This window comes from Triturus cristatus, chromosome 11 (assembly GCF_964204655.1).
Source record: "Triturus cristatus chromosome 11, aTriCri1.1, whole genome shotgun sequence".
NCBI classification, from domain to species: Eukaryota; Metazoa; Chordata; class Amphibia; order Caudata; family Salamandridae; genus Triturus; species Triturus cristatus.
Window position 1 is genome coordinate 570394516 of NC_140594.1, and position 24094 is coordinate 570418609.

At 48.1% G+C, this 24094-nt stretch overlaps 1 protein-coding gene across 2 annotated transcripts in view; it reads right to left on the bottom strand.

The window, feature by feature from the left end:
• Positions 1-24094, bottom strand: part of RASA2 (RAS p21 protein activator 2) — a 516748-nt gene that overhangs the window by 46985 nt on the left and 445669 nt on the right. For both annotated transcript variants that reach the window (XM_085633666.1, XM_085633665.1), the window contains exon 20: positions 855-937. In XM_085633666.1, coding sequence (XP_085489792.1) covers positions 855-937 — 83 coding nt within the window. The remainder of the gene's footprint in view (positions 1-854; positions 938-24094) is intronic.

Below are 24094 nucleotides of genomic sequence, written 5' to 3' on the forward strand. Positions count from 1 at the left end.
CCTTCAATTCTTACATTTTTCCTGGCAAATCCTTTGTTGTTACAGAGAACCTGGCTTTGACTTGTACCATTGTTAAGGTGCTATCATTTCTACTGCCAAGATAGAGGCCCAACCAATAGAGCACCGATTCTTTAAGTCTTGAAGAGGAAAGTACTATTGCTAGAGATACCAGTGGGAAAATGCAAGGTTTCCATCATGAGCGGGTTCATACTCATAGTGGTTGAAAGTATTGAGGTATTTTCACCACCAGCTCCTTGATGATAGTCAGAGGATGACGATTTAAGACAGGACTTCACAATCTTCCTTTGCATCCTCTTCAACCATAGTAGAGACGGCTTGTTCCTTGGTAGAAATGCCCTGGTGCTCCCTTATTTTGTCCTTAACAGAAGTATCAAAAAGTACTGAGACTAGTGCTAAATAAAGATCTGTATATTTTGGTTAACATTGAGAAAATACATGTATTTTTGATATGAGTATGTCAGATTATCACTATCAAAAATATTGGGTTGACTTGATTTAGTTACAAGAGTTTCACCCCATTTGGAGTAAAAAGCCTGCACTAAGACAAAGATTGTACTTCACCACAATTTGCACAACAATTGCCACTACCACTGGATGTAACTGTATTTAAACATACTATTGAATCACTTTATTGTATATGTTATGTAGCAAGTGGCAACTGAACATCCTCTTATTTCTGCAGTAAGTACTAAATCCAGAGGAAATTCCACCTGTGGATTCTTCAGATTTAGCTTTTACTCCAGAAATCAGTGAATATTATTACCAACCAGCTCTAAATAAGGCCCCAAGTTAAAAAATGTCAAAGTATCTGAAGCGAAACAGATCATACTTACATTATCCCTCTCAAAGCATCTTTCATTGACCTTCTCAACAGCAGATATGTTTTTGATTGGAATGCTGTAGGTTGGTTCTTTATCTGCAAACACATATGGATTCACCAGAAAATATCAATCAACCAACCAATTAGGCTTATTTAGACAGACGTCAAACATTACACATCACATAAAAATATCACTATTTATAAAGTATTTAAAAAGTATACAAAATTGGTAAATTGCAAAAATATTCATAACTTTTCAAGAGAAAGTACAGTGTTAAAATCAAAAATTCAAAATGACAATACTGCAAGAACACATCGGAAAACATGTAACACTCAAGTTATAAAGGGAAGCGGTGTCAGAGCATCAGTGGTAACATCCAGGAACAAGAAGGATGCTTCAAGTAGATGTTTGGTTATCATCGGGTATACAGGTACATAGAGGTAGCTCACTCTGATTAACTACATTTGAACTACATGACCTCGACAACTGTAACGGTAAAAACCCATTCTACTTGTATAATCACCTTCTCAGGGCGATGTGACATTACTACATACAGAGGTAAGACACCCAAGTGTGAGATCTCCCTGCTAATATCAGGATCACTGAAAATAGAATGTAGAAAACACCTTAAAAGGGGTTTCAGCTCAATGGCATAGCATGATCTTGTAACAACACACAGGTTCCTTTGCAAAGTCAAAATGCTGGAGCCTGAGTGCTTTCTAAAATAAATGAAACAAAACACCAAATTATCCCACAAAACATATGTTTGCCATATGGAGTATGAATCCCTTTCGGCGCTCAGTTGTTTATGACCTTGAAGAAACTAAGGGCCTGATTTAGATCTTGGCGGACGGGGTATATCCTATGGGATTTATATTTCGGCGGACTGGATATCCGTCACCGTTGTGACAGAGTAACCTGTCTGCCAAGATCCAAACCAGGCCTTAAGTTTTAATGTTTTTCTTTTGCAACTGAGGAGGTTTAAAAAGATGTACGCCAATTGAAATTTTTAGCAAGTTAAACATTAAGCTTTTGTCGCAGCTGCATACCTTTATTGGTGCAACCCACACGTGCATCCCAAGAATTGAGATCGCTATATAAGGACAGTAATAACACTGTTTGTCTTTACACAACTGTACAATGTTTTGTTGTATTTGTCACATAAATACACCTAAAAAGACAAGCCAAGGAATAACAAATCTCTGTATACTAACTATGCATGTTTCTTTAAGTACAGAATCTTATCACATAAAAAATCTTGTAGTTAAATACGCATGGTCCTCTCTATCTCTATACTCTCTCTAGCTCTATACTCCTCATATGTCATTCATGTCCACAGTTCTCTGTACGGGCTAGCACAGTTGAAAATTATCCCTGTGCTTATTTCGGTTACCCTTGTGGCTAGGTCAGCTCTAAAGAATGATATTAATAAGTAAAATAAAATTGCTCAAGCATTCAGCCAGTGCAAAGTGAAAAGAGCTCAGAAAGCATTCTGAGGTACAGTAGCAGCACTCCCACAGAACTGCATCTTGACTACTGCACGTTGATATTAATATTTAAGATGCTGTAATGGAATGACAGCAGTTTTTGCATCATGTACAGACATAATACATTTTTTCATATATTCATCACAAAGTTGACCAGCCCTTGCTGGACTTTCAAACAATGCAAGACTCTAACAACCAGTACAGTATTTGACCCATTCTGGTCAATCACTTGACAGTTTCAGCAAGCAATATTATTTTGCGAAGGGAATATTATCATGGCCAGGAGAGAATCAACGAATAAGATATGGAAAGAAAGATCCTCAGCATGCAGAGCTGGAATCAGAATAAGATGTATTGTATAATTTATTAAAATAACCCGGACATCGTCACGAAAAATATACAAGTAGAGGAGAAGAGAAAAAACTTCACATGCCATAAAATAGCACCCTATCATCGTCAACTAACCATTATAGCTATGAATAACCATAGGCATGATAAAAGACTTTCCTTAACGTACGAGTTACTTACCTTCGGTAACGATGTATCTGGTAGAGACTATTCTAGCTGCAGATTCCTTCACGTAGAATTATCCCCAGGCGTGAGACTGGATCCGGAAACTTTTTGCCACAGCATCCCTGCGCGCCGGAGGCGGGGCGACACCACGCGACTCCGCCCAGGCGTCATCCGCGTACGTGATGTCAGCGAGGTCACATAAGACCCGCCCCGGAGCGCCCAAGTCAGTTTTACCGCACCACAACGCGGAACCACCAGATAAACTGTGGGACCATGGAAACAGTGTGCGAAGACCAGAAAAAAATTGGAAAGAAACAATGACCCCAAGGGCAGGGAAAGAAGAAAGAAGAACAAGCAGAAACTTGCGCAGCCACACTCCCCGCACGTAGACAACCACACACCACCGTGCCCGAGGGGAGAACAGGCATAAAAGTCATGGCACACGGAGGAAGCCCACCCCCCTCATCCAGTCCCAAGACAGACAGGGACAACAAACCTCCAAGCCACCCCAACCTAGAGGGTAACCACCCACAAGGGACAAGGGCAAGACAAGGCTAGATGACCCTTAATCAGAGGATAGCAATGGAAGGAAAGGAGGGGAGGGAGGACAGGGATAGAAAGCGATCCCCCCCCCCAAACCTGGAGTAGCCAGAGCATCAGGGCACCGGAGCACCGGAACCCCATCCTCCAAAGGACCAAAGGAGGAATGAACCGCCCCCAGACGGAGCCACCCGTCAAGAACAAGGAAGGCACTCACAGGAGACACAGCCCCCCACCGGGAGGCGAGTACCGAAGACCAACCCAAGGGTCCTCGCAGAATAGGGGCAGAAGGACGGCCCGTGGAGGAATCTGCGGCTAGAATCGTCTCAAACAGATACATCGTTACCGAAGGTAAGTAACTCATACATCTGATTGAGACTACTAGCCGCAGATTCCTTCACGTAGAATAGATACCCTAGCAATACCCCCTGGGAAGGAGGGTCTGCGAAAGGACCCCACCAGCCAATCCAGAACAGAGGGCACCACAAGGGACCAGATCTGTGGGCCAGGTAGAACCTCGCCCCTACCAGGCCAAGGGAACCCCCACAAGCAGAGCCCCACCGACCCCAAGGGGACGTAGGAGGGAAAGAAGGCCGAAGAGGCTCGAACGCTCACAGCAGAGGAACCAAGGGCAAGGTCAGAGATGCCGAAGCACCCCACTCCCCCCACACGGTAACAGAGCTTCCGCCGAATGCCAAGACATGAAGACAGAAGAAGAAGAAGCCTAGAGGGCCCAAGGAAACTAAGGAGAAGAAGGCGAGCCCATTCCAGATGGAGAGCAGCCCGCCAGCCAGAACAATGCCGGCAGTCAAGGTCAGAAGCAAGAAGAACAGCCCGAGGCCCCAGGAAGGCCAAGTAGGCAACGCCTGGCAAGGGAGAACACAGGGACATCCCAGACCTCAGAACGGGAGCAGGGAGAGGAGGGGAGGCCCGGACCACCACCACGAGTGGCTGCGCACACGACCTCAGGAAGCAAAACCAACCTATGTAAACACCATGGAGAACAGGTACCCGAAGGCGACAAGAACCCTCCAGCAGAGCGCAAGCCATATGACAGCTACCATAATCCCAATTAGGGCACGTGAAGTCCCAAGATATGGGAACACTCTTTAGAAGAACTTCCGCAGCAGAGGAAGAAACAAAAGAACCACAGGGGAAAAAAGCACCCCCGCTACAGGCTTGACAGCAGCCCAAGCAAAGCAGAAGGCCCAATCGCAGAGCCAAGTCTGCACAACAACTCCTGCAGAACTCACACACAACAACAAAAGGGCCGTCCAGCAGCCAACAATGCCAAAGTCCCAAGGAAGGACGTAAACGGCCAGAAAAACAACGGAGCCAACAGGGGCGGCAGGGAGGAAAAAGCAGTCTGCAGAAGGGGGCTGGCGGCTGAGGGGTGAATGGACATGCACGCCAGGTCACGCAGCGTCGGAAGGTGCCGATGCAGAAGATGCGGAGGCACCGTGTCCCCGGAGGCAGAACGCCTCCAAGCCCCCGTCAAGGCAGAAAGGAGCGAACCTTGAAAGGGAAGCAAGATTTCCCTCCCACCAGAGCCCTGGTGGAGGACCTCCAACAGATGGTCCGCCGGAAAGTTAGCCACCGGGTCACCCATGCGTAGGATGCCCACAGCCGTGGACACCGCGTGAGAGAAGGGCGCACCCGCATACGTAGGGCCCCGCGGTGGATAAAACAGCTCCTCCGTGGGCGACGGCTGCAAACTAAGGCGGCCGTCCCTGAGGCCAAGCGGGGCGGGCAAGGGCCAGACCTGGAAGTCAGGAGGAGCCGAAGAATGAAGGACCTGCTGCCTTTCCGACGAACACCCCGGCCTTAGGAAGGGCGGGGAGCCGCCCTTCGACGCCGTTGAAAAGGACACCACACGGCGACCAGTCTCCCGGGAGGACGATACCAATATGCAGCCTGCCTCCGGAGAAGGAGCGTCCGAAGACGAATCCACGGTACGACCCCTGCGCGGAGCATAGAGCCCGCTGCTTGAGGCAGGACACCGGCGCCATCCGGCTTCACCGGGCAAGGGACCTCCAAGTCATCCCGCATTGGAGACTGGAGCGGGGACCGGAGTAGAGCTGGAGCCGCACCGGCCCCGGAGCGGCACCGGGATGGCGCCGGCCCGACCCCGCCGAGCAAACCACTGGCGTGGGGGAACGGGACGGGCTCGGGGAGGGGCCCAAAACCCTCCGCCAGCTGCAGCCCAAAAGGAGGCGAAGGTCGCCTGGCAACCCCTGTGGTGACGCCAGGGACGATACAACCTCCGACTCGCCATCCAACGAGGCAGCCGCCTGTGAGGAGGTACGAGAGGGGCCCGGAGAGGGACGAGGGGTCCGCCCTCGACCCGGAGCAGAAAGAGAAGAGTCCGCGGACCCCTGTGGCTCCACACGGTCCAGCTGCTGCTGGTGCCGTAGCGGTGTCACCTCGGCCTTAGACAAGACCACCCTGCCAAGTAACCGAGAGGGGCTCGGGGATGCGACCCGAGCCCCGGCGACCTCCTGCGACACCACAGGGACCCCTGCGGGGGTTTGCGGCAAGGCAGAGACGCCGTGGCCTGAAGTAGGTGCCCCAAAGGAGCCGCAACCCAACAGCACCACATCCTCCAAGCCTGGATCCGACCCAGTCTGCACCGGGGCCGGAGCCACCAGCGGCGCCGCGGAGGGCCCTGCGCAAGACGAGGGATCCGCCGGCGCCCCAGGAGGGAAAGGAGGAGGCGACGCCAGCGAGGCCTGCAAAGACGCCGCGTAAGTCTCCATCTGGACTCTCAATGCCCCAACACCGGGAAACAGTGGATAGGACGACACGCGGGGCCGCATCACCCGCGGAGAGTCCACGCCCCCGGTAGGCCGGAAACCAGCCCCCGGGGACGAACTGCGACACCCACCGGGAAGCGACGCTCATGTGACATCGGAGAAAGGCGAGGACGACGACCACGGCCGGACCTGAAGCCGTCCGCTGAAGCAGACCGAGGGGACGTTGATCTGGAGAGACGCGCCAAGAGAAGTTTCATTTGACGCTCCCGCCATGACTTCGGCTTCAACTTTTGGCATGCCGCACAATCTGAGGTGCCGTGATGCTCCCCCAAACACCACATGCAAATGAGGTGAGGGTCCGTCGCCGACATAAGACGCCCACAAAACGTGCAAGTTTTAAAGCCCGAAAGCATTCGCACACACTGTTCCATCAAAAAGAATGGAAGAAAGAGGTCCTTAAACAGGCCCGCAGCAAGGAACGGATCCGCGTTGCACGCGGAAAAGGAAAAAACTGACGTGGGCGTGCCAGAGCGGGTCTTATGTGACCTCGCTGACGTCACGTACGCGGACGACGCCTGGGTGGAGTCGCGTGGTGTCGCCCCGCCCCCGGCGCGCAGGGATGCTGTGGCAAAAAGTTTCCGGATCCAGTCCCACGCCTGGGGATAATTCTATGTGAAGGAATCTGCGGCTAGTAGTCGCTATCAGATAAGTATATACAGTAAAGTGTAAACATGCAGCCAGTTATGTTGGGGGCCCTGCTAGGGTAACTGCCTTATAATGCTTCCAAGGGTTTGGTGCATGAATCCTCTGAGTGATTGTCTGCTGTCCCTCGTTCAGAGTTTTATTAAAGCCTCAAGGGCTGGGCCACCGGTGAGACCACCAGCAGACAATCTTCCTGTTGCCCTTGGTCAGGACTTTTTCGAATTAAAATGAGTTTGCGGAGCTTAGCTTTAAAGTGTTTTGTGCAGGGTTATAAAGTACTGTGCAGATCCAGTAATACTATCTGGCCAGCATAGGGGCTCAAGACCTCTGAATGCCATCAGCTATCCCTCTTTTGGGTAAAAATAGTTTTGTAAAAGCATCCAGGGGTGTGCAACCAGTAGCTAACACGTCCGTCAGTGGGGTATCTTCCTAGTGCCCTTAAATTAATACCATTAAAAAAACACCTCAGGGGATAGCTTTAATGTTCCTGGTGTAGCATTCCAAAGTGCTGTGAAAGCCTGGTAATGCTTTCTAAATGGGTTGAGGGAAAAGCTGAACAAGGTTTTGTTGTGCTTCTAGTTGTTTAAGTGCACTGAGCACAAATGGCATCAGCCGACCCTTCTTTGGCCAAGGGTGGCTTTGTTATGACATCGGGACCTAGGCTGCCAGTGCTATGCAGACCCATCAATAGGCATCCTTCCTGGATGCCCTAGTTAAGTTGAATCAAATTAAGGAGCTCCTTATTAAGCAGTTTAAAGTGTCCCATGTGACAGAAAGTGCTGCCCCTGCCTGACTAAAGAAGATGATGGGGCTGCTTATACAGATTAAAAACTTTAGCCGGGTTTAGGTGGTCAACCAATTTACTGCATCTCTATACAGGATAGTAAAGCAGCTCCCTTGCTGAATTCCCTTTAGCCGTCTGCAGACAGGGGCTATTATACGCTGGCGGAACTTGCTATGCTCGTGTGCTCCCCATTGCATGCAACGTTGAAAACACTATTTTTAGACATTTCAGAAAACAGCTGGGTAGATTCCCCTTTTAAACGGCATTGCTAGGCTTCATGACAAGGCTGAAGATTTAACCCTTTTGCTGCAAAATAAACTATCAACTCCAAATTTGCATCCTCTTTTCCCAGCATCCTGGGCATTCTAAAGGTACCCGGGTTTGTGGATTCTCGTGAAGGGGACCGTGAAAATAGCCAAAATATAGATACATTTTTAGTTCTTGGGGAAAACTAGGGAAACAGTGCTCTAGATAAGAGAGAGTTTTTTTCACAAAAATGGCATCAACAAATGTTATGATGTGCTAAAGCACCATCTTCCCAGTTTGCAGGACAAGCAGAACTTTATTGAAAAACCTAACTTTTTACCACAGTTTTGGCATTGTTTAAAGAGGTAACCCATTTTCCCTATTTTTTATGCTTTCAACTGATTTCCAGTTTGTGGTGCAAACCAGTGTGAAACCCTTGGGTGATACAGGTAAGCTATATATTTCTGAAAAGTAGACACATTTCCAAATTCAAGGGGTTATGAGTAGATCCCTCAAGGTTTCTCCAGAAACTGACTGTTGATAAAATTGAAAACGAGTAGGAAAATACAGCCATTTGTGAATGTTTTCATCTGTAACTTTTTGTTACGAAGCCTGATTTACAAAACCAATGTACCATTACAGGTTCACTAGACCCTTTTGGTTGAGGGGATATATAGGATTTGTAGATTCTCCAAGAACCCAAGGTACCCAGAGCCAACAACTGAGTTGCACCGTCCAATGGTTTTTCATTGAGTACTGAGTATAGATCGATTCATATGGCTACCTATATATTTCTTCAATGGGCACATGATATGGAGTTTAGGAGCAGTAGTTATTTGTACATCTCTGAATTTGTGTGTACCCATACGGTTGTGTCTTTGTTCGGCCAAGTGAGAAATGCTACCATTTTAAATGCACATGTTTTCCTAAGTTGCCTTCTCTTTCACACGATTACTTTTAGCACAAATTTGCGTGCATGCCAGTGTAAGATTAATTTCTCTGAAAATACATTGTTTACAAATTCCACTTTGTAAGAACACTATCACAGCACCTTGAACATCCCGTACAGGGTCTGAACATACATTGTACAAATGTGATTGTTGTCCTTTTATGCAGCGACGCAGCTATATACAGATCATAAACAACAGCAGCCTGACTAAGTTCTCGGCTCAGAGCAAGGATGCTTTTTGTTATAAATAAACACGCATTTCCAGGTTTAGGCAGAGGAGCACTTGCTGTATTTGAGAGGTCACTACATGCTGAAACCTCAGCCCAGCTGCTTGCTGGTCGCTCTGCAAGGAGCGATGTCCAATTTGTGACCAAGACGGGGACCTACATTCTTTCCCTTCAAGTAATGAGGGTTTGATCATCCGATAAGGGATTATTGGCATAAAACACACACACCCTAGACACTTACATTAGGGAACACATAGTAGGAGTACGCGATCTAGATATTGTTTTATATGCCTTTAGGACAACATATCCTGAGGGGGTGATCAGAATCAGTCTAGCACCATCCCAAATTTTAATTTGCTCAACAAATGTGAAGTTCCTACTGGAAAGTGGAAACTACACGACAGTATGAGCATATGATTTAGAGAGTTTATTTCTCAAAATGTCTTCATTCTTACACAGTGGCTTACATTTGGAAGGCACAAATGAAGCATAATACAATTAGCAATAATATCCTACTATTCTATGCTCCCATGTGTCTCCTGATAAAAATGGTACCTCACTTGTGCAGGTAGGCCTAGTGCCCACGACAAATGGCCCAAACTGCAACATGGATACATCACAATTTTCCACTAAAAACGGACCTGTTTTTGTCAAGTGGGTAGCTGTGGATTTTAGGCCATTGATCATTCGACACCTTGGGAAACCTAGCAAATCGACATATTTTTGAAAATTCAACACCGCAGGGAATCCAGGATGGTGTGATTTGTGAGGCTCTCACCAGGTTGTTTTACCCAGAATCCCTTGTCAACTTCAAACTTTGACTTAACAAACTGAAACAGATTTCCTCACATTTCATTGAGGGAAAGTTCTGGAATCCCAGGGAGCTACAAACTTCCTTCCACCCAGCATTCCCCTAAGTCTTCTGATAAAAAGGATACCTTACTTGTGTGGGTAGGCCCAGTTCCAGGTCAGGAAAGAGGCCAAAAACGCAACATGGATACATCAAGTTTCCACAAAAAACATGGACTCCTTTTTTGGGCCCCAAGATTTTTTGGAAATTAGACACCTAGGGGAATCCAGGATGGGGTGACTTGCTTGGCTATCACCAGGTTGTTTAACCCAGAATGCCTTGCAAACCTCAGGCTTTGAAGAAAAAAACAAAACATTTTCCTCACATTTCTATGATGGAAAGTTCTGGAATCTGCAGGGAGCCAAACTTCCATCCATCCAGCATTCCCCGAAGTGTACTTATAAAAATGGTACCTCACTTGTGTGCATAGGCCTAGTGCTTGACAAGGTGGAGACATCAACATTTCTGGTCAGAAAAATTATCTGATTAGGCAATGGAGTAGCAGCATTTTTTTGGCCTGGGATCTACGGCCACCCTGGGAAACCTACCAAACCTAGACTTTTCTGAAAACTAGCCCCGCAGGGGAGTACAGGGTTGTATGCCTCGAAAGGATCCCATAACGTTTTGTTACCCACAATAACCAGCAAACCTCAGACTTTGCCTAATATTGCACATTTTCTTTGCATTTCTGTGACAAACTTCCAGAATCAGCAGGAATCCACAACATTTCTACCACCCAGCATTCTCCCACTTGTCCTGATAAAAATGCTACCTCACTTATGTGGCTGGGCCTAGTGAATGTGACAGGCAAGCATCAAATTAAGGTCAATGCGAGTCTCACGGAGAGACGCAATGACTCTGGTTTGATTTGTGCCTTTTGTTTGCAAGCTATTTGAAGAAAATTTCACCTTTTCCGCCACCCAAATCTCAAATTCCACTTTTACCTGAAATTACACATTGCTCTGACAGACCCCTCACCCTCAAACCCACTAACAACCAGCTGGAACACCCTGCAATTCAACCCCCAAAACATCCAAATCAGCAAATTTACTAGGTTAGAAATTTCACCAAAGTCACATGTAGAAACAAGGCCCAAAAACAATTCCTAATGGATCGATTTTCTTCAAATAAATTGCAAACAAAACTAGAATATCTAAGCTTCTTCCATCAAAAGTCAAATCCAATCACAAATAGCACGAACATCCCCCAATTTCAGCCCAAAAACATGCAGATCGTCTCTGGAGGTCTAGTAGGTGGGTCTCTGCTTGGGGATTACCCTCCTGCAGCACTCCCCAAGAAGAGATCCACTGGGGAATGGTGCAGAAAGTGGAGACTCTCCCCTTTCCGATGACAACTCCCCCAACTTGGGTGTTGAGATATGCCCCCGAGCACTGATGCAGTGAAAATGAAGTGAACCAATCTGCTCATTTAATTTAATTGTAATGACGTCAGCGTGCCATGCGCGCAGATCGTCATTACACTGGAGGAAAAAAAAGCTTGGGGCTGCTGGGAAAACGCTTCCTCGGCTCCAGAGGCTACGGTATATAAAAGGAAATCTCTCTGGTGCTTGCACCAGAGGGATTTCCTGCCATAGGTGCGAGGATAGCACAGAACCGCCATTGGCACACAAAACTTGTGTGGAAGATGGCACCGAGCAGTTTCCTGCATACAAGTGGTTAATGATCTCAAGATGGGTCATACTAGGTGCACTTTTTTTGAAAACTGTGAAAACAAAACAAAAATAAAAAATCACGGTTACACTAGTAACAGTAAGCAGTGTATACATTGTGGACAGGGTGCTCCCAGCACACACAGAATCTGCTGTGCATGGCTAAAGAACAAGTTACTTACTTTCAGAAACAAACTATCTGGTAGAGACATATTAGTTGTAGATTCCCTACCTTTTGAATTTCCCCCAGGAGTCAGTCTGGATCTGTAGATGTTTTTCTTCAGCAGTACCCCTGCGCGTTGTTAGATGGCGACGGTTGGCTCCACATCATTGTGGGACCTAGATAGATGCCGCCCATGTGCGCTGACGTCAGTTAAACACAACTTTCCACACCAAAAGCGCAGTGCCATGAAAGACACTGACCACTGGTGCAACAAAACTAGGGCCCTGTAAGGGAGTCCCTATCCCTAGAAATCAGTTCGCAGAGCGGGGAGGATGGGTGGGGCGGTAAGCAATCTACAATAAATATATGTCTCTATCAGATACATCATTACCGAAGTTAAGTAGCTTGTTCATCTGATAGAGACTATTAGTTGTAGATTCCTTACCTTTTGAATAGATATCCCAGCAATACCAACCCCGGTGGAGGGTCTGCAAACCAAGATCACACAAGGAAGTCCTGGAGGACAGAATGGGCAAAGCATTCATCCCTCCAGACTGGACTGTCCAGGCAGTAGTATCTGGTAAACGTGTGCAGGGATGCCCATGGTGCTGCCTGACAGATGACAAGGAGTGGGACTCCTTGTGCTGATGCAGTGGTTGCCGCTGTTGTTCTAGTGGAGTGAGCATGCAACCCCCACAGGAGGTTCCTTCTCCGCCAAAGCATAGTATATTTTGATGCCGAGGACAACCCACCGAGAGATGGTCCATTTCTGAACAGCCAGACCTTTCTTGACACCCACATAGCCAACGAATAGTTGATCATCGACCCGGACGTCTTTAGTGCAATCAAGGTAAAAAGTCAACACACATTTTGGGTCCAGATGGTGGAGTCTCTCCTCCTCCTTGGAGGGATAAGGGGGTGGGAAAAGGGTGGGCAAAGTGATGGATTGTCCTACATGAAAGGGCATGACCACTTGAGGGAGGAACAAAGCTTTCGTTCGAAGCACCACTTTTTCTGGACGGACAGAGAGAAAAGGGGGCTAGGAAGACACAGTCTGAATCTCGCTAACCCTACAAGCAGAGGTGAAGGCAATAAGGAAAGCCATTTTTAGAGTCAGCAGCCTAAGGACTTATGAAGGTGCTCGAAGGGAGCACTCATAAGAAAGGTTAAAACCACATTTAAATCCTATTGGGGCATTGTGAAGGGAGACGGAGGAAACAAATGAGTGAGGCCCGTAAAGAACCTAGAAACAATGGGAGACTTAAATATGGAAGGCTGCTCTGGAAGGCGTATAAAGTCAGAGATAGCTGCAAGATATTCTTTAACAGTGCCCAAGGAATATCCCTGCGGGGTCAAAGAAAGTATATACAAGAGAACCTCTGAAAGGGGTGCAGAAAGGGGTTCAAAGGCCTTTGCTGTGCACTTCGCTACAAATTTGTTCGATCTACAGGCATATACTGTTTTAGTGAAGGGACGCCTGGCTGCCAAAATATCCTTGCAGACTTCAGGCGGAAGGTCGAAAGCTGTCAACTGCCGCCACTCAATTTCCGCGCAAGTAGATGGAGCCTGGACAGGCTCAGGTGAAGAATTGTCCCCTTCTGTTGCGACAGAAGATCGTCCTGTAGGGGCAGTCTGATCGGAGGATCGATAGTCCTGCTTAGTAGACTCTTCGTGCCCAATCCGGAGCTACAAGAATAACTTTAGCCCGATCGTGCTTGATCTTCTTGAGCACTCTGGGCAGAAGTGGTACAGGCGGAAAGGCGGCCAGGAGGACGAAGCTCCACTCAGGACGAAAAGCGTTGCCGAGCGATCGCCGCCTAGGAAACTCCAATGTGCAATACTGCCAAATTTGCGCGTTCTCTTTTGGAGACAAACAGATCTAACCAAGGCTCTCCCCAGCGCTGAAAGAGACATTGCGCCACCTCCGGATGGAGACGTCGTTTGTGATCAACCAGGCACCGAAGGCTGAGTTCGGCCACTCTGGCTTTCAGAGAGCCCTCCAGGTAATGAACCACCAGGGTTATGCCCTGATGTTCCAGAGAGCCTCCTGACAAAGGGTCCACGACCCTATCCTGTGTTTTGCAGTACCACATGGCGGTGGTGGTGTTGGTGAACACCTGCACCACTTTCCCTTTGAGAGAATGAAGGAATGCTTTCAGTGCCAGCCTGTAGGAAATTGTCCCTTTCTGCATGGTTACCCCCACCTTTTGCCTGACATTTGATGTAACTTGACTTGATGTGCCCTGGGTCCCTGCCAATCCGGTTCCCAGGGCCTGTGTTCTTTCCCAAACCTGTACCTTTGTACCCACAATTGGCACATCTAAGGCCACAGGTAAGCCCCATGTAAAATGTACCATGGGTACCAAGGGCACTGTGACCAGAGAAGGCCTCTAAGGGCTACAGCCCCCATTGTGCTGCCCTTAGAGGCTCTCTACCATCACCCCCAAACACTGCCATTCCAGGCTGTGTGTTTTGGTGAAGAGAAAAGTGAAGAGTTGACATGGCACACATCTCTGTGTGCCATGCCTGCAACCCACTGCCTGGGGCCTAGGTAAGTCACTCCTCTAGCAGGGTGCACTAGCCCCCAGGTGAGGGCACAGTTGCATGAGCACTGTGCCCTTACAGTGTCTAAGTACATTCTTAGACATTGTAATTTCAGTTAAGCCATAAAGAGTATATGGTCTGGGAGTTGGTCATTCTTTACTCCACAGCTCCATAATGGCTTTACTGAAACCTGGGAAGTTTGGTAGAAAACCTCTCCGCACATTAAACCCACATTGATGCCAGTGCAGAATTTAATGTAAAATGCACTCAGAGGGCATCTTAGAGATGCCCCCTGAAAAACGACCAGCCCTGGTGTGGTTCCTGAATGGCTACCTGCATTTTGCCAGAACCAGACAGGTTTCTGGACCCCTGGGTAGAGGGCCTCCACTCTCTAGCTCCAGAAACAAAGCCCACCCCGGGCAGAGACATCATGCCTCCTCCCCCAGGATGGGCTGGGTCCACGAAGGAGAAGATTCAAATAGGTTTATGTTTGGTGCTTGTATAGCGCTCGAATGCCGAGGCGTCTTGGCGCTGGGGTGTAAGGGCAGGAGAATAAGATTGTAAAAGAAGGCCTATGCGGCTGTACACAGCCGGGTTTTCAAACTCTTCCTGAAAAGCTGGAGGTTAGGTTGAAGCTTCATGGGGAGAGACAGTTTGTTCCAAAGCTTGGCCGCACAGTGGGTTATTGTTCGGCCCCCCCCATATTGCCCGTCTTATCTTCGTGGTTTTAATGAGACCATGACTAGCCGATCTAAGAACGCGTGAAGGAACATACGGTGTAAAACGTTTTTGAAAGTCCTCAGTACCGACCCCATAAATTGCCTTATGCACAAGAGTTAAAGATTTGAATTCTATACGCTGTTTAATGGGCAGCCAATTAAGTGATTTAATTCCAGCTGAGGTTGGCTTACCTCTAGGTATGCCCAATAGAAGTCTTGCTGCAGTGTTTTGTAGGGATTGCAGTTTTTGCAATTGGAATTTGTCGATTCCCAGGAACAATTCATTGTAATAATCTAATTTTGATAGAAAAAGAGCTACCATCACTGTTTTTTGTAGCTCTTGAGGAATGAAGGGAAATAAATCTCTCAAGATTTTTAAGAGCAAGAAACATGATGAAATGAGGCTGTTTACCTGGGCACCGAAATTCAGTTTGTTACTAAATTCCTGACCTTCTCCACTGGGCGTGAACATTCTCCGGCCTCGGTCGGCCACCAAGAACGGTACCACAGGGGCTGGCCCGGCCCAAACTCCATCACCTCTGTCTTATCTGAGTTTATTTTCAGATAGCTCCGACTCATCCAGGCCATGATCTCGGTGAGACAGACATGGCACCTGGCTGCTGTGGTCTCTGGCTGATTAGTTATGGAAATGACAAGTTGAGAGTCATCGGCGTACGAGACCAGAGCAAAGCCAAGTCTCCTAACGAGATTTGCCAAAGGGGTGACGTAAAGATTAAACAGGGTCGGGGATAGGGCGGACCCCTGTGGGACTCCACAAGGAAGATGAAAACTGTCCGACTTCATGCCGTCCCAAAACAGCCTCTGCTCCCTTGCCTCCAAAAAGGAGGACAGCAGGGTCAGGGCGCCCCCCCCACCCCTATATCCCTCAGCCGCTGCACCTAAACAGTGTGGTTTACGGTGTCAAACGCGGCTCATAGGTCAAGGAGCACGAGGACCGCCCTCCCCCCCCATCCACTACCCTGCAAATCTCTTCAGCTGCAAGGATTAAAGCAGACTCAGTAGAGTGGCGTGGGCGAAAGCCATGTTGAGAGGTGTCCAGCAAGTTGTTTGCATCGAGATAATCGGTCAGCACTCTGTTCAGTTGTTTCTCTAGAACTTTGGCCGCAATTGGGAGGCCAGCAATGGGGCGATAGTTCTTGGGATCGTTAGGGTCTAGGCTTGGTTTCTTTAGAAGGGGTGTAATTGATGTTGTTTTCCAGGTTTTAGGATAGCAACAAGAAGCTAAGACTTGATTCAGGATAGGGGTGAGATTTTCGCAGATCTTATGTGCTGCTTGATGCATGATGAAAGGGGAATAGGGATCAATAGGTGCACCAGATTTTATAGAAAGTAGAAGTTTTTGGACCTCCCCACTGTTTATTGGTTGAAAACAAGTCAGCCTACATTGGGGGCGTAGCACGGGCACTGTCATGTCCTGAGGTCTAGGAGTAATTAGGAAATCATTATAAATTCCTTGCACCTTCTCTTGAAAGTGCCCCACCAGTTCATTACAAAAGTTTTGATCTGGCTTAAAAGCGTGGTCTTGTTGGGGTTTGGCCAGCAGATTAATGGATTTGAACAATTCCTTTGTGGAATTGCTCGCCTCCTTTATTTTTACTGTAAAAAACTGTTTTCTTGCGGCAATGATTGCCTCCTTGTATTGCGAAATAGTGATATTATAGGTAGCTTTCTTTTGGTTGTCATAGTCTTGCCTCCAGAGACGCTCAGCTCTTCTACAACTGATCTTTAAGCATTTAAGCTCTGGGGTGTACCATGGTGATGATGTCTTGACTCTTTTTACCGTCACTAATTTCTTGGGTGAAACCCTATCGGCTGCTGACAGCAGCCAGTCGTTAAACTGCAGAACTGCCCCGTTGTTGTCAGAATCTAAAATGGCAGGGAAAAGGTCGAGGGCCGACTCAAAGTCGCCGTCCTTGGGTTTATCCCACCGCCTAATTAATACCTTAGATGGTTTAGCCTGCGCTCTGAGGTGTGTATGGGTGATTTTAAGGTTAAAATATATGGCCTTGTGGTCTGTCCATGGCAGAGCTAGTAAGCTGGTAAGAGTGATGTCAGGATTACTGGTAAAAGTCCCATCCAGCGTGTGACCTGCCTGGTGGGTGGGTTCGGTTACCAGTTGTTTGAGGCTGAAAGCCTCAAGATTGTCTAACAACCTAGTGGTGTTTATATTGTTACTGGATTCTAAATGGTAGTTGAAATCTCCAAGAATTGTGAGGGAGTGAGAGTCAGTGTACGATTCCAAGAGTGTCAGGAGAGCTTGGGAAAAAGACGCTCTGGTGCCCGGTGGACGATATATCAATATCCCCTGGAAAATCTGAAGGTTGTTTAGCTTTATTCGGAAATGCAGCGCTTCTGCAAGCAGGGCAGAAATCGTTTCCATCTGTACTTTGAAACGATCCCGATAAATAATCGCTATGCCCCCCCCCTCCCTTTTCCAGTCGCTCTGTCCTGTGAGAAACAAGGCATGCCGCCTTCGGAAGCTGTGCCTGCCTTTTGCTGTTCCCAGCAACTGGCCCCCACCGGTTCTGACCCCCACTTTGGGAGGGAGAATCAGCAGGTAAATTAAGTTAGGAGGAGAGGTGTGTCAACTATTTTCAATCCCATCCCTCAGGTGGGGGAGGCGAGGTGAAGCACAAATTTCTGTCCCCTCCATTTTGAAGATGAGGAGACACAGCCAATTAGGGAGAGGATCATGCCCCTCTCCCACTGGAGGGTGGCATAATAGGGTGTGTACCCAACCCAAGGAAGGGATACATTGGTTCCGACCTGCACACCCCTGTAAATGGCCCTATATTTAGTATTTAGGAGCAACCCCGAACCGTGGCTCCTCAAATTCGAGGAAGAAAGAAGAAGGACCGAAGGGCCATACTGACCCAGGAGGACGAGGACACCAACTACTTTGGACCCAGTCCTACAGGCCTGTCCCAACTCCAACCTGCCTACAGTGTAAGCCCCGGGGTGTACGGCAGTCAGCAGCCCCCCAGAGGCCGAAGGACCTGCCCTGCACTAACCTTAAACACTCTGTCTCCAGTGGGCACAGGATTTGTTCAGCAAAGACTTAAAGGGAGAGGAGTTGGCCTAATGGCTAGGGTGGTCGACCTCGAATCTGGGGAACCGGGTTCGAGTCTCGGCAATGACGCTGAACATCCTGTGATTCTGGGCAAATCACCTAATCTCCCCGTGCCTAACAAAATTGAATGTGTCCTCAGGTAACGCAACTGGTGCTATGTAAAGCGCTCTGATACCGGATACCTTCGGGTCAAGTTTGCGCTATATAAAACTCCTAAAAGAAAATACAAAAATAAAAAATAACTACAGAATCTGGATCCAGGCAGATCCGTGATTTTGCACCTCTCTGCACCAGACGCCTCAGCCCAAGTTCGAGTGCCCAACTCCATAAGGAGGTCTCCCCAGCGATCCTGACCTCGTATCTGGTGATCCCTGACCTACCTTAAGCTGATGCATGCAGCCTCAACCTGAAGGGTCCCCCCGAACCGCGATCAGTGCTGGTAAGAAGACCAGACGACAAATGACACCCCTGCACCCGACGCCCCACAGCCTTGGGTGGCCCAACCGACGGTGTTCAGGCATCCCCCAAGACCACAATTTACCTCTCCTGCCAGTGGTCGCCTTCAGGAAGCCTCCCTACCTAAGCATGCAGCCTTTTCTTTGAACCAGAGCACTCCATTGAAAACCATAGGGTCCCAAACGTCTTCTTGGCACTCTGCATCTGGCGCCTCTGTGCCGCTGGTGGTGCAGGTCCTGTGCTGATTGTTGGCCCCTGCAGTGCTGATCTTAAACCCTGACCAAAGGCCCTCTAAACCCCATTGGTTAACTTTGAGCCCATGCACTCCTCACCTGGCCGCCCCAGTGCAGCTGGTGGTGCAATTTGAGTGACCAACTGAACCTTGGTTCTAACCCCAAAAACTATCCTTGCAGGTCGTTTACTTACCTGCAAACCGATAACCTTCTTTTTTCAATTGGAACCAATGTTGTGATTTTTGTTCCTAAAAATGTTCCATGTGTTAAGTTGAACTTTTGTATTGTAAACAAAGTAACTTTACTTTAAACCCAAAATTGTAGTACTTAAATATCAGTGGTACACTCGAGTGTGTGATATCCCATCATATCACCTCCAATAGTCAAAGGAACAGAAAAGCAATCTAAAAGTAATCAAAAGTAATTTCTATGTATTCTAAACTGTTTTAAGAGCAAATATAACGCTGTAATAATTGCAATTTCATCCACAACTGCACTTCCTTGTAACATTTTGCATTTGAAAGCATATTCTACTTACCTGTAGCCAGTCCTGCTTGGTTCTAGAAATAAAACATAGGCTTTCCTTTTTTATACCTACCTAATTGGTCTGAGTGTGTGTAATCAGTGCTTGATTGAGTGAATAAAACAAATGCTTAACACACACGCCTGATAAGCCTAACTGCTCGACCACACTACCACTAAGAGAGCCGTTAGTGATTATCTAATTAAGCCACTGCTATACCTCTGGGGATCCCCTGGACCCTGTGCACACAATACCTTACTTTGGTATAGTACATACAGAGCTAGCTTCCTACACAGTCTGATCGCCCAGAGCTCCAGAAGGTTGATTTGGAGACTGGACTCCGCTGGATCTCCACCTCTCCCAGATGGACGCCCCATCCCAGGAGTGCCACATCTATCACCAGTGTCAGATCTGGTTGGTGAAGGGAGAGGGATCTGCCTCTGACCCAATCTTGGTTCATTAACCACCACTACAGTTGCTGCACTGTCCCCTCTGAGATATGGACATAGTCGGAAAGATTCCCGAGGCTGCACCCACTGGAACTTCAGGTCCCACTGCAGAGCCCGCATATGCCATCTGGCATGATCCACTAGCAGGATGCAGGAGGCCATGTAGCCCAGCAGCCTCAGGGTCATTCTCACCGAAATCCTGGATAGAGCCTGAAACATCGGTATCATAGTCCGAATAATCCAGACGCGCTGCTCGAGAGGATAGGCCTAAAACTGCAGTGTCCGGAACAGCTCAGATGAAAGGGAGCATCTGAAAGGGAGTCAGGTGTAACTTCGGCATGTTGATAGTGAACCCCAGCAAGTGCAGGAGGTCCATCGTAGTCTGGAGTTGGGAGATGAAAGCCTGGGGCAAATCCACCTTCAACAGATTGTTGTTGAGATAAGGGAAGACTGGAATCCCTGATCTGCACAGATGAGCTGCGAACACCGCCATCACCTTTGTGAACACCCGAGAGGTACTAGTAAGGCCAAAAGGGTGCACAGTGAATTGAAAATGCTTGTGGCGCACCGTAAAATGTAGGTAATACGTGTGGGCTGACAGGATGGGAATATGGAGAAGTCCAAAGCCACCAACCATTCTCCTGAGTCGAGGGCAGACAGTACGTGGGCTAAAGTGAGCATTTTGAACTTCTCCTTCCGGAGGAAGAAGTTGAGAGCCCAGCAGTCTAGGATAGGACACAGGCCTTTGTCCTTTTTGGGTATCAGAAAGTAGCAGGAGTAACAACCACAACCTTCTTGTGGCACAGGGATCCTCTCTATGGCTCCCTTAATCCAAGAAGGAATATGCTACTTACCAGTATGCATCTGTTCTTGGCATGTAGAGCTGCAGAGTTGTACACTTAGCATAGGTCGCCATCTGGTGTTGGGCCCGGATGTTTGCAGTTTGTTTTTCTTCTTGGACCGTCTTTGGAAGTCACGAGTTTGGTGACTCCTCCTTCGGTCCGTACTGCGCATGGGCTTCGGCTCCATCCTCAGATTGTTTTTCGCCAACAGGGAAATGATGGAGCTTGGTAATCACAGTGAGAAACCCATGTGTGTAGTATCTAAATAAGATGTACTGGAACGGATACAGGTAGCCGGGGAGGCGGGTGGGCGTGTACAACTCTGCAGCTCTACATGCCAAGAACAGATGCATACTGGTAAGTAGCATATTCCGTTCGAGGCATATGAGCTGCAGATTGTACACTTAGCATAGATTATATAGCAGTACCCAACCTTAGCGGCGACCACCGGTATCCGTTGCAGCTGTTTGAAAAAGTGTCTTTAGTACGGCCTGGCCCACCCTAGCTTGCTGCTGGGAGTGCACATCTACACAGTAGTGTTTTGTGAATGTGTGCGGTGTAGACCATGTGGCTGCCTTGCATATGTCATCTAAGGGTATATTCCCTAGAAAAGCCATAGAAGCCCCTAACTTTCTTGTAGAGTGGGCTTTAGGGGGAACAGATAATGTTCTCTTTGCCTTCTGATAGCAAATTTGTATGCATTTTACAATCCACCTAGCTATCCCTGATTTTGAGATGGGGTTGCCTTTATGTGGTGGAGAGAAGGAAACGAACAACTGTTTGGTCTTCCTGAAGGGTTGCGTTCTTTGTATGTAGTATAGCAACGCCCTTTTCACATCCAGTGTGTGTAAGGCCCTTTCCGCAACAGATTGGGGTTGCGAAAAGAAGACAGGTAATTCCACTGATTGATTGAGGTGGAAGGGGGAAATGACTTTGGGCAGGAACTTCGGATTTGTGCGAAGTATGACCTTGCTGTGATGCATTTGTATGTAGGGTTCCTGTATGGTGAACGCTTGTATTTCACCAACCCTTCTAAGGGAAGTGATAGCTACAAGGAAAGCTGTTTTCCAGGTGAGAAATTGTAGCTCACATTTGTGCATTGGTTCGAAGGGTGGACCCATAAGTCGTGTAAGGACTAAATTTAGATTCCATACAGGGGAGGGTGGTGCCCTGGGAGGAATTACTCGTTTAAGGCCTTCCATGAAGGCTTTAATAGCGGGCACTCTGAAGAGAGATAAATGCTGTCTGTTTTGTAGATAGGCAGCGATCGCTGCTAGGTGTAGGCGTATGGATGAATATGCCAGGTTACACCTGTGAAGATGGAGCAGATAGCATATGATATGCTGTATGGATGCATCTAAAGGGTTGATTGTATTGTTACGGCAGTACATTACAAATCTTTTCCACTTTGCGGCATAGCATGCTCTAGTGGTAGGACGTCTGGCTTCCATGATGATGTTCATGCAATCAGGGGGAAGATTAAGGTACCCGAATTCTAAGATTTCAGGAGCCAGATCGCCAGGTTGAGCTGAGCTGGGTCCGGGTGCCTGATTTCTCCATGGTTCTGGGTTAGGAGGCATGGGGATAGGTACAGTTTTTGATGTGGTACCACTGATAGTTGTAGTAGCGTGGTGTACCACGGCTGCCTCGCCCACGTTGGAGCTACCAGAATGAGTGTGAGGGAGTGCTGTTGTAGTTTCCTGACCACTAATGGAATTAGTGGGAGAGGTGGAAAGGCGTATGCAAATCTGCCTGACCAGTTCATCCATATCGCATTGCCCTTGGACAATGGGTGTGGGTATCTGGCGGCGAAGCTTGGGCATTTTTTGTTTTCGTGGGTGGCGAAGAGGTCTATTTGAGGATGCCCCCACTGTTGGAAGAATGGGTGAAGAACTTGTGGATGCAGTTCCCATTCGTGTAGTTGTTGAGCCTGTCTGCTGAGCAGATCTGCTATGGTGTTTTGTACGCCTGGAACATGCTGTGCCAGGAGAAAGATGTTTTGGGGAATTGCCCATCTCCATATGCTCTGGGCTAAGCGGGAGAGCTGGGGAGAGTGTGTCCCCCCCTGTTTCTGTATATAATACATCGCAGTCATGTTGTCTGTGCGAATGAGGACTGCTTTGCCTGAGATCTGCTTTTGGAAAGATTTTAGGGCTAGAAAGATCGCCAAAAGCTCCAGATGGTTGATGTGGAGCGTTTTTTGCTGTGGCGTCCATAGACCTTGCATTGTGAGGTGTAAGAGGTGCGCTCCCCAGCCGGAGAGCGATGCGTCCGCTGTTAGAGTCACTTGAGGAACCGGGTCCAGGAACGGCCGTCCTTTGGAAAGGTTTGTGGTGTTCCACCACTGCAGAGAGTGATGTGTGCGGCCGTCCACCAACACCAGATCCGTCAGCTGACCCTGGGCCTGGTTCCACTGTTGTGCTAGGCACTCCTGAAGTGGACGCATGTGGAGTCTTGCATGGGGCACTATGAAGATGCAAGATGCCATCATCCCTATGAGCTTCATAAACACTCTTGCTGGGAGAGAGTGTTGAGGAAGGAATATTTTGCGTAAGGCTAGAATGCTTGTGATTCTGGCTGAGTTTGGATAGGCAATACCTTTTGAGGTGTCTATAGTGGCCCCGAGATATTGCTTCGTGTGAGATGGTATGAGGTGGGACTTTTGGTAGTTCACCGTGAAGCCTAGCTGATGAAGCAGTTGGATGGTGCTGTTTGTATGTTGCACGCATCGGTGGTAGGACGCGGCTTTTATCAGCCAGTCGTCTAAGTAAGGGAAGACGTGAATATGTTGACGTCTGAGGTGTGCTGCTACTACTGCTAGGCATTTGGTAAACACCCGTGGTGCAGTGGTGACCCCGAAGGGGAGAACCTTGAATTGGTAATGTTGCCCGTCCACCACGAACCTGAGGTATTTCCTGTGAGAGGGGTGTATTGGAATGTGAAAGTACGCGTCTTTCAGATCCAGTGTTGTGAGAAAGTCTCCCTGGCAGAGGAGTGGGAGGACTTGTTGTAAGGTGACCATGTGAAAGTGGTCTGAATGTATGTAGGCATTTAGAGGCCGGAGATCCAGAATGGGTCTGAGGGTCTCGTCTCTCTTTGGGATTAAGAAATATAGGGAGTAGACCCCTAGATTTCGTTGATTGACGGGTACCCGCTCTATAGCGTGTTTCTGGAGGAGCGAGAGTACCTCTTGTTTGAGCAGTGTGGAATGTTCTTGGGACATTGGGCGGTGCCTTGGTGGGATGTTGGGTGGGGTAGATGTTAGCTCGAGACAGTACCCTGACCGAATGATTTGGGTCACCCATTTGTCCGATGTTATGGACTCCCATACGTGAATAAAATCTTGTAGTCTGCCCCCGACCGGAGTGGAATGGTCTGGGGGGAGCGGGGGGGAGTCATTGTGCGGGTGGGGTGGCAGAACGGGTGTTGTTGGTTTTGCCCCTGCCCTTATTGTTGTTGCCTCTGTAACCACCTCTTTGGTTGCCCTTTGAAAAGGTATTTTGAGGAGGGGA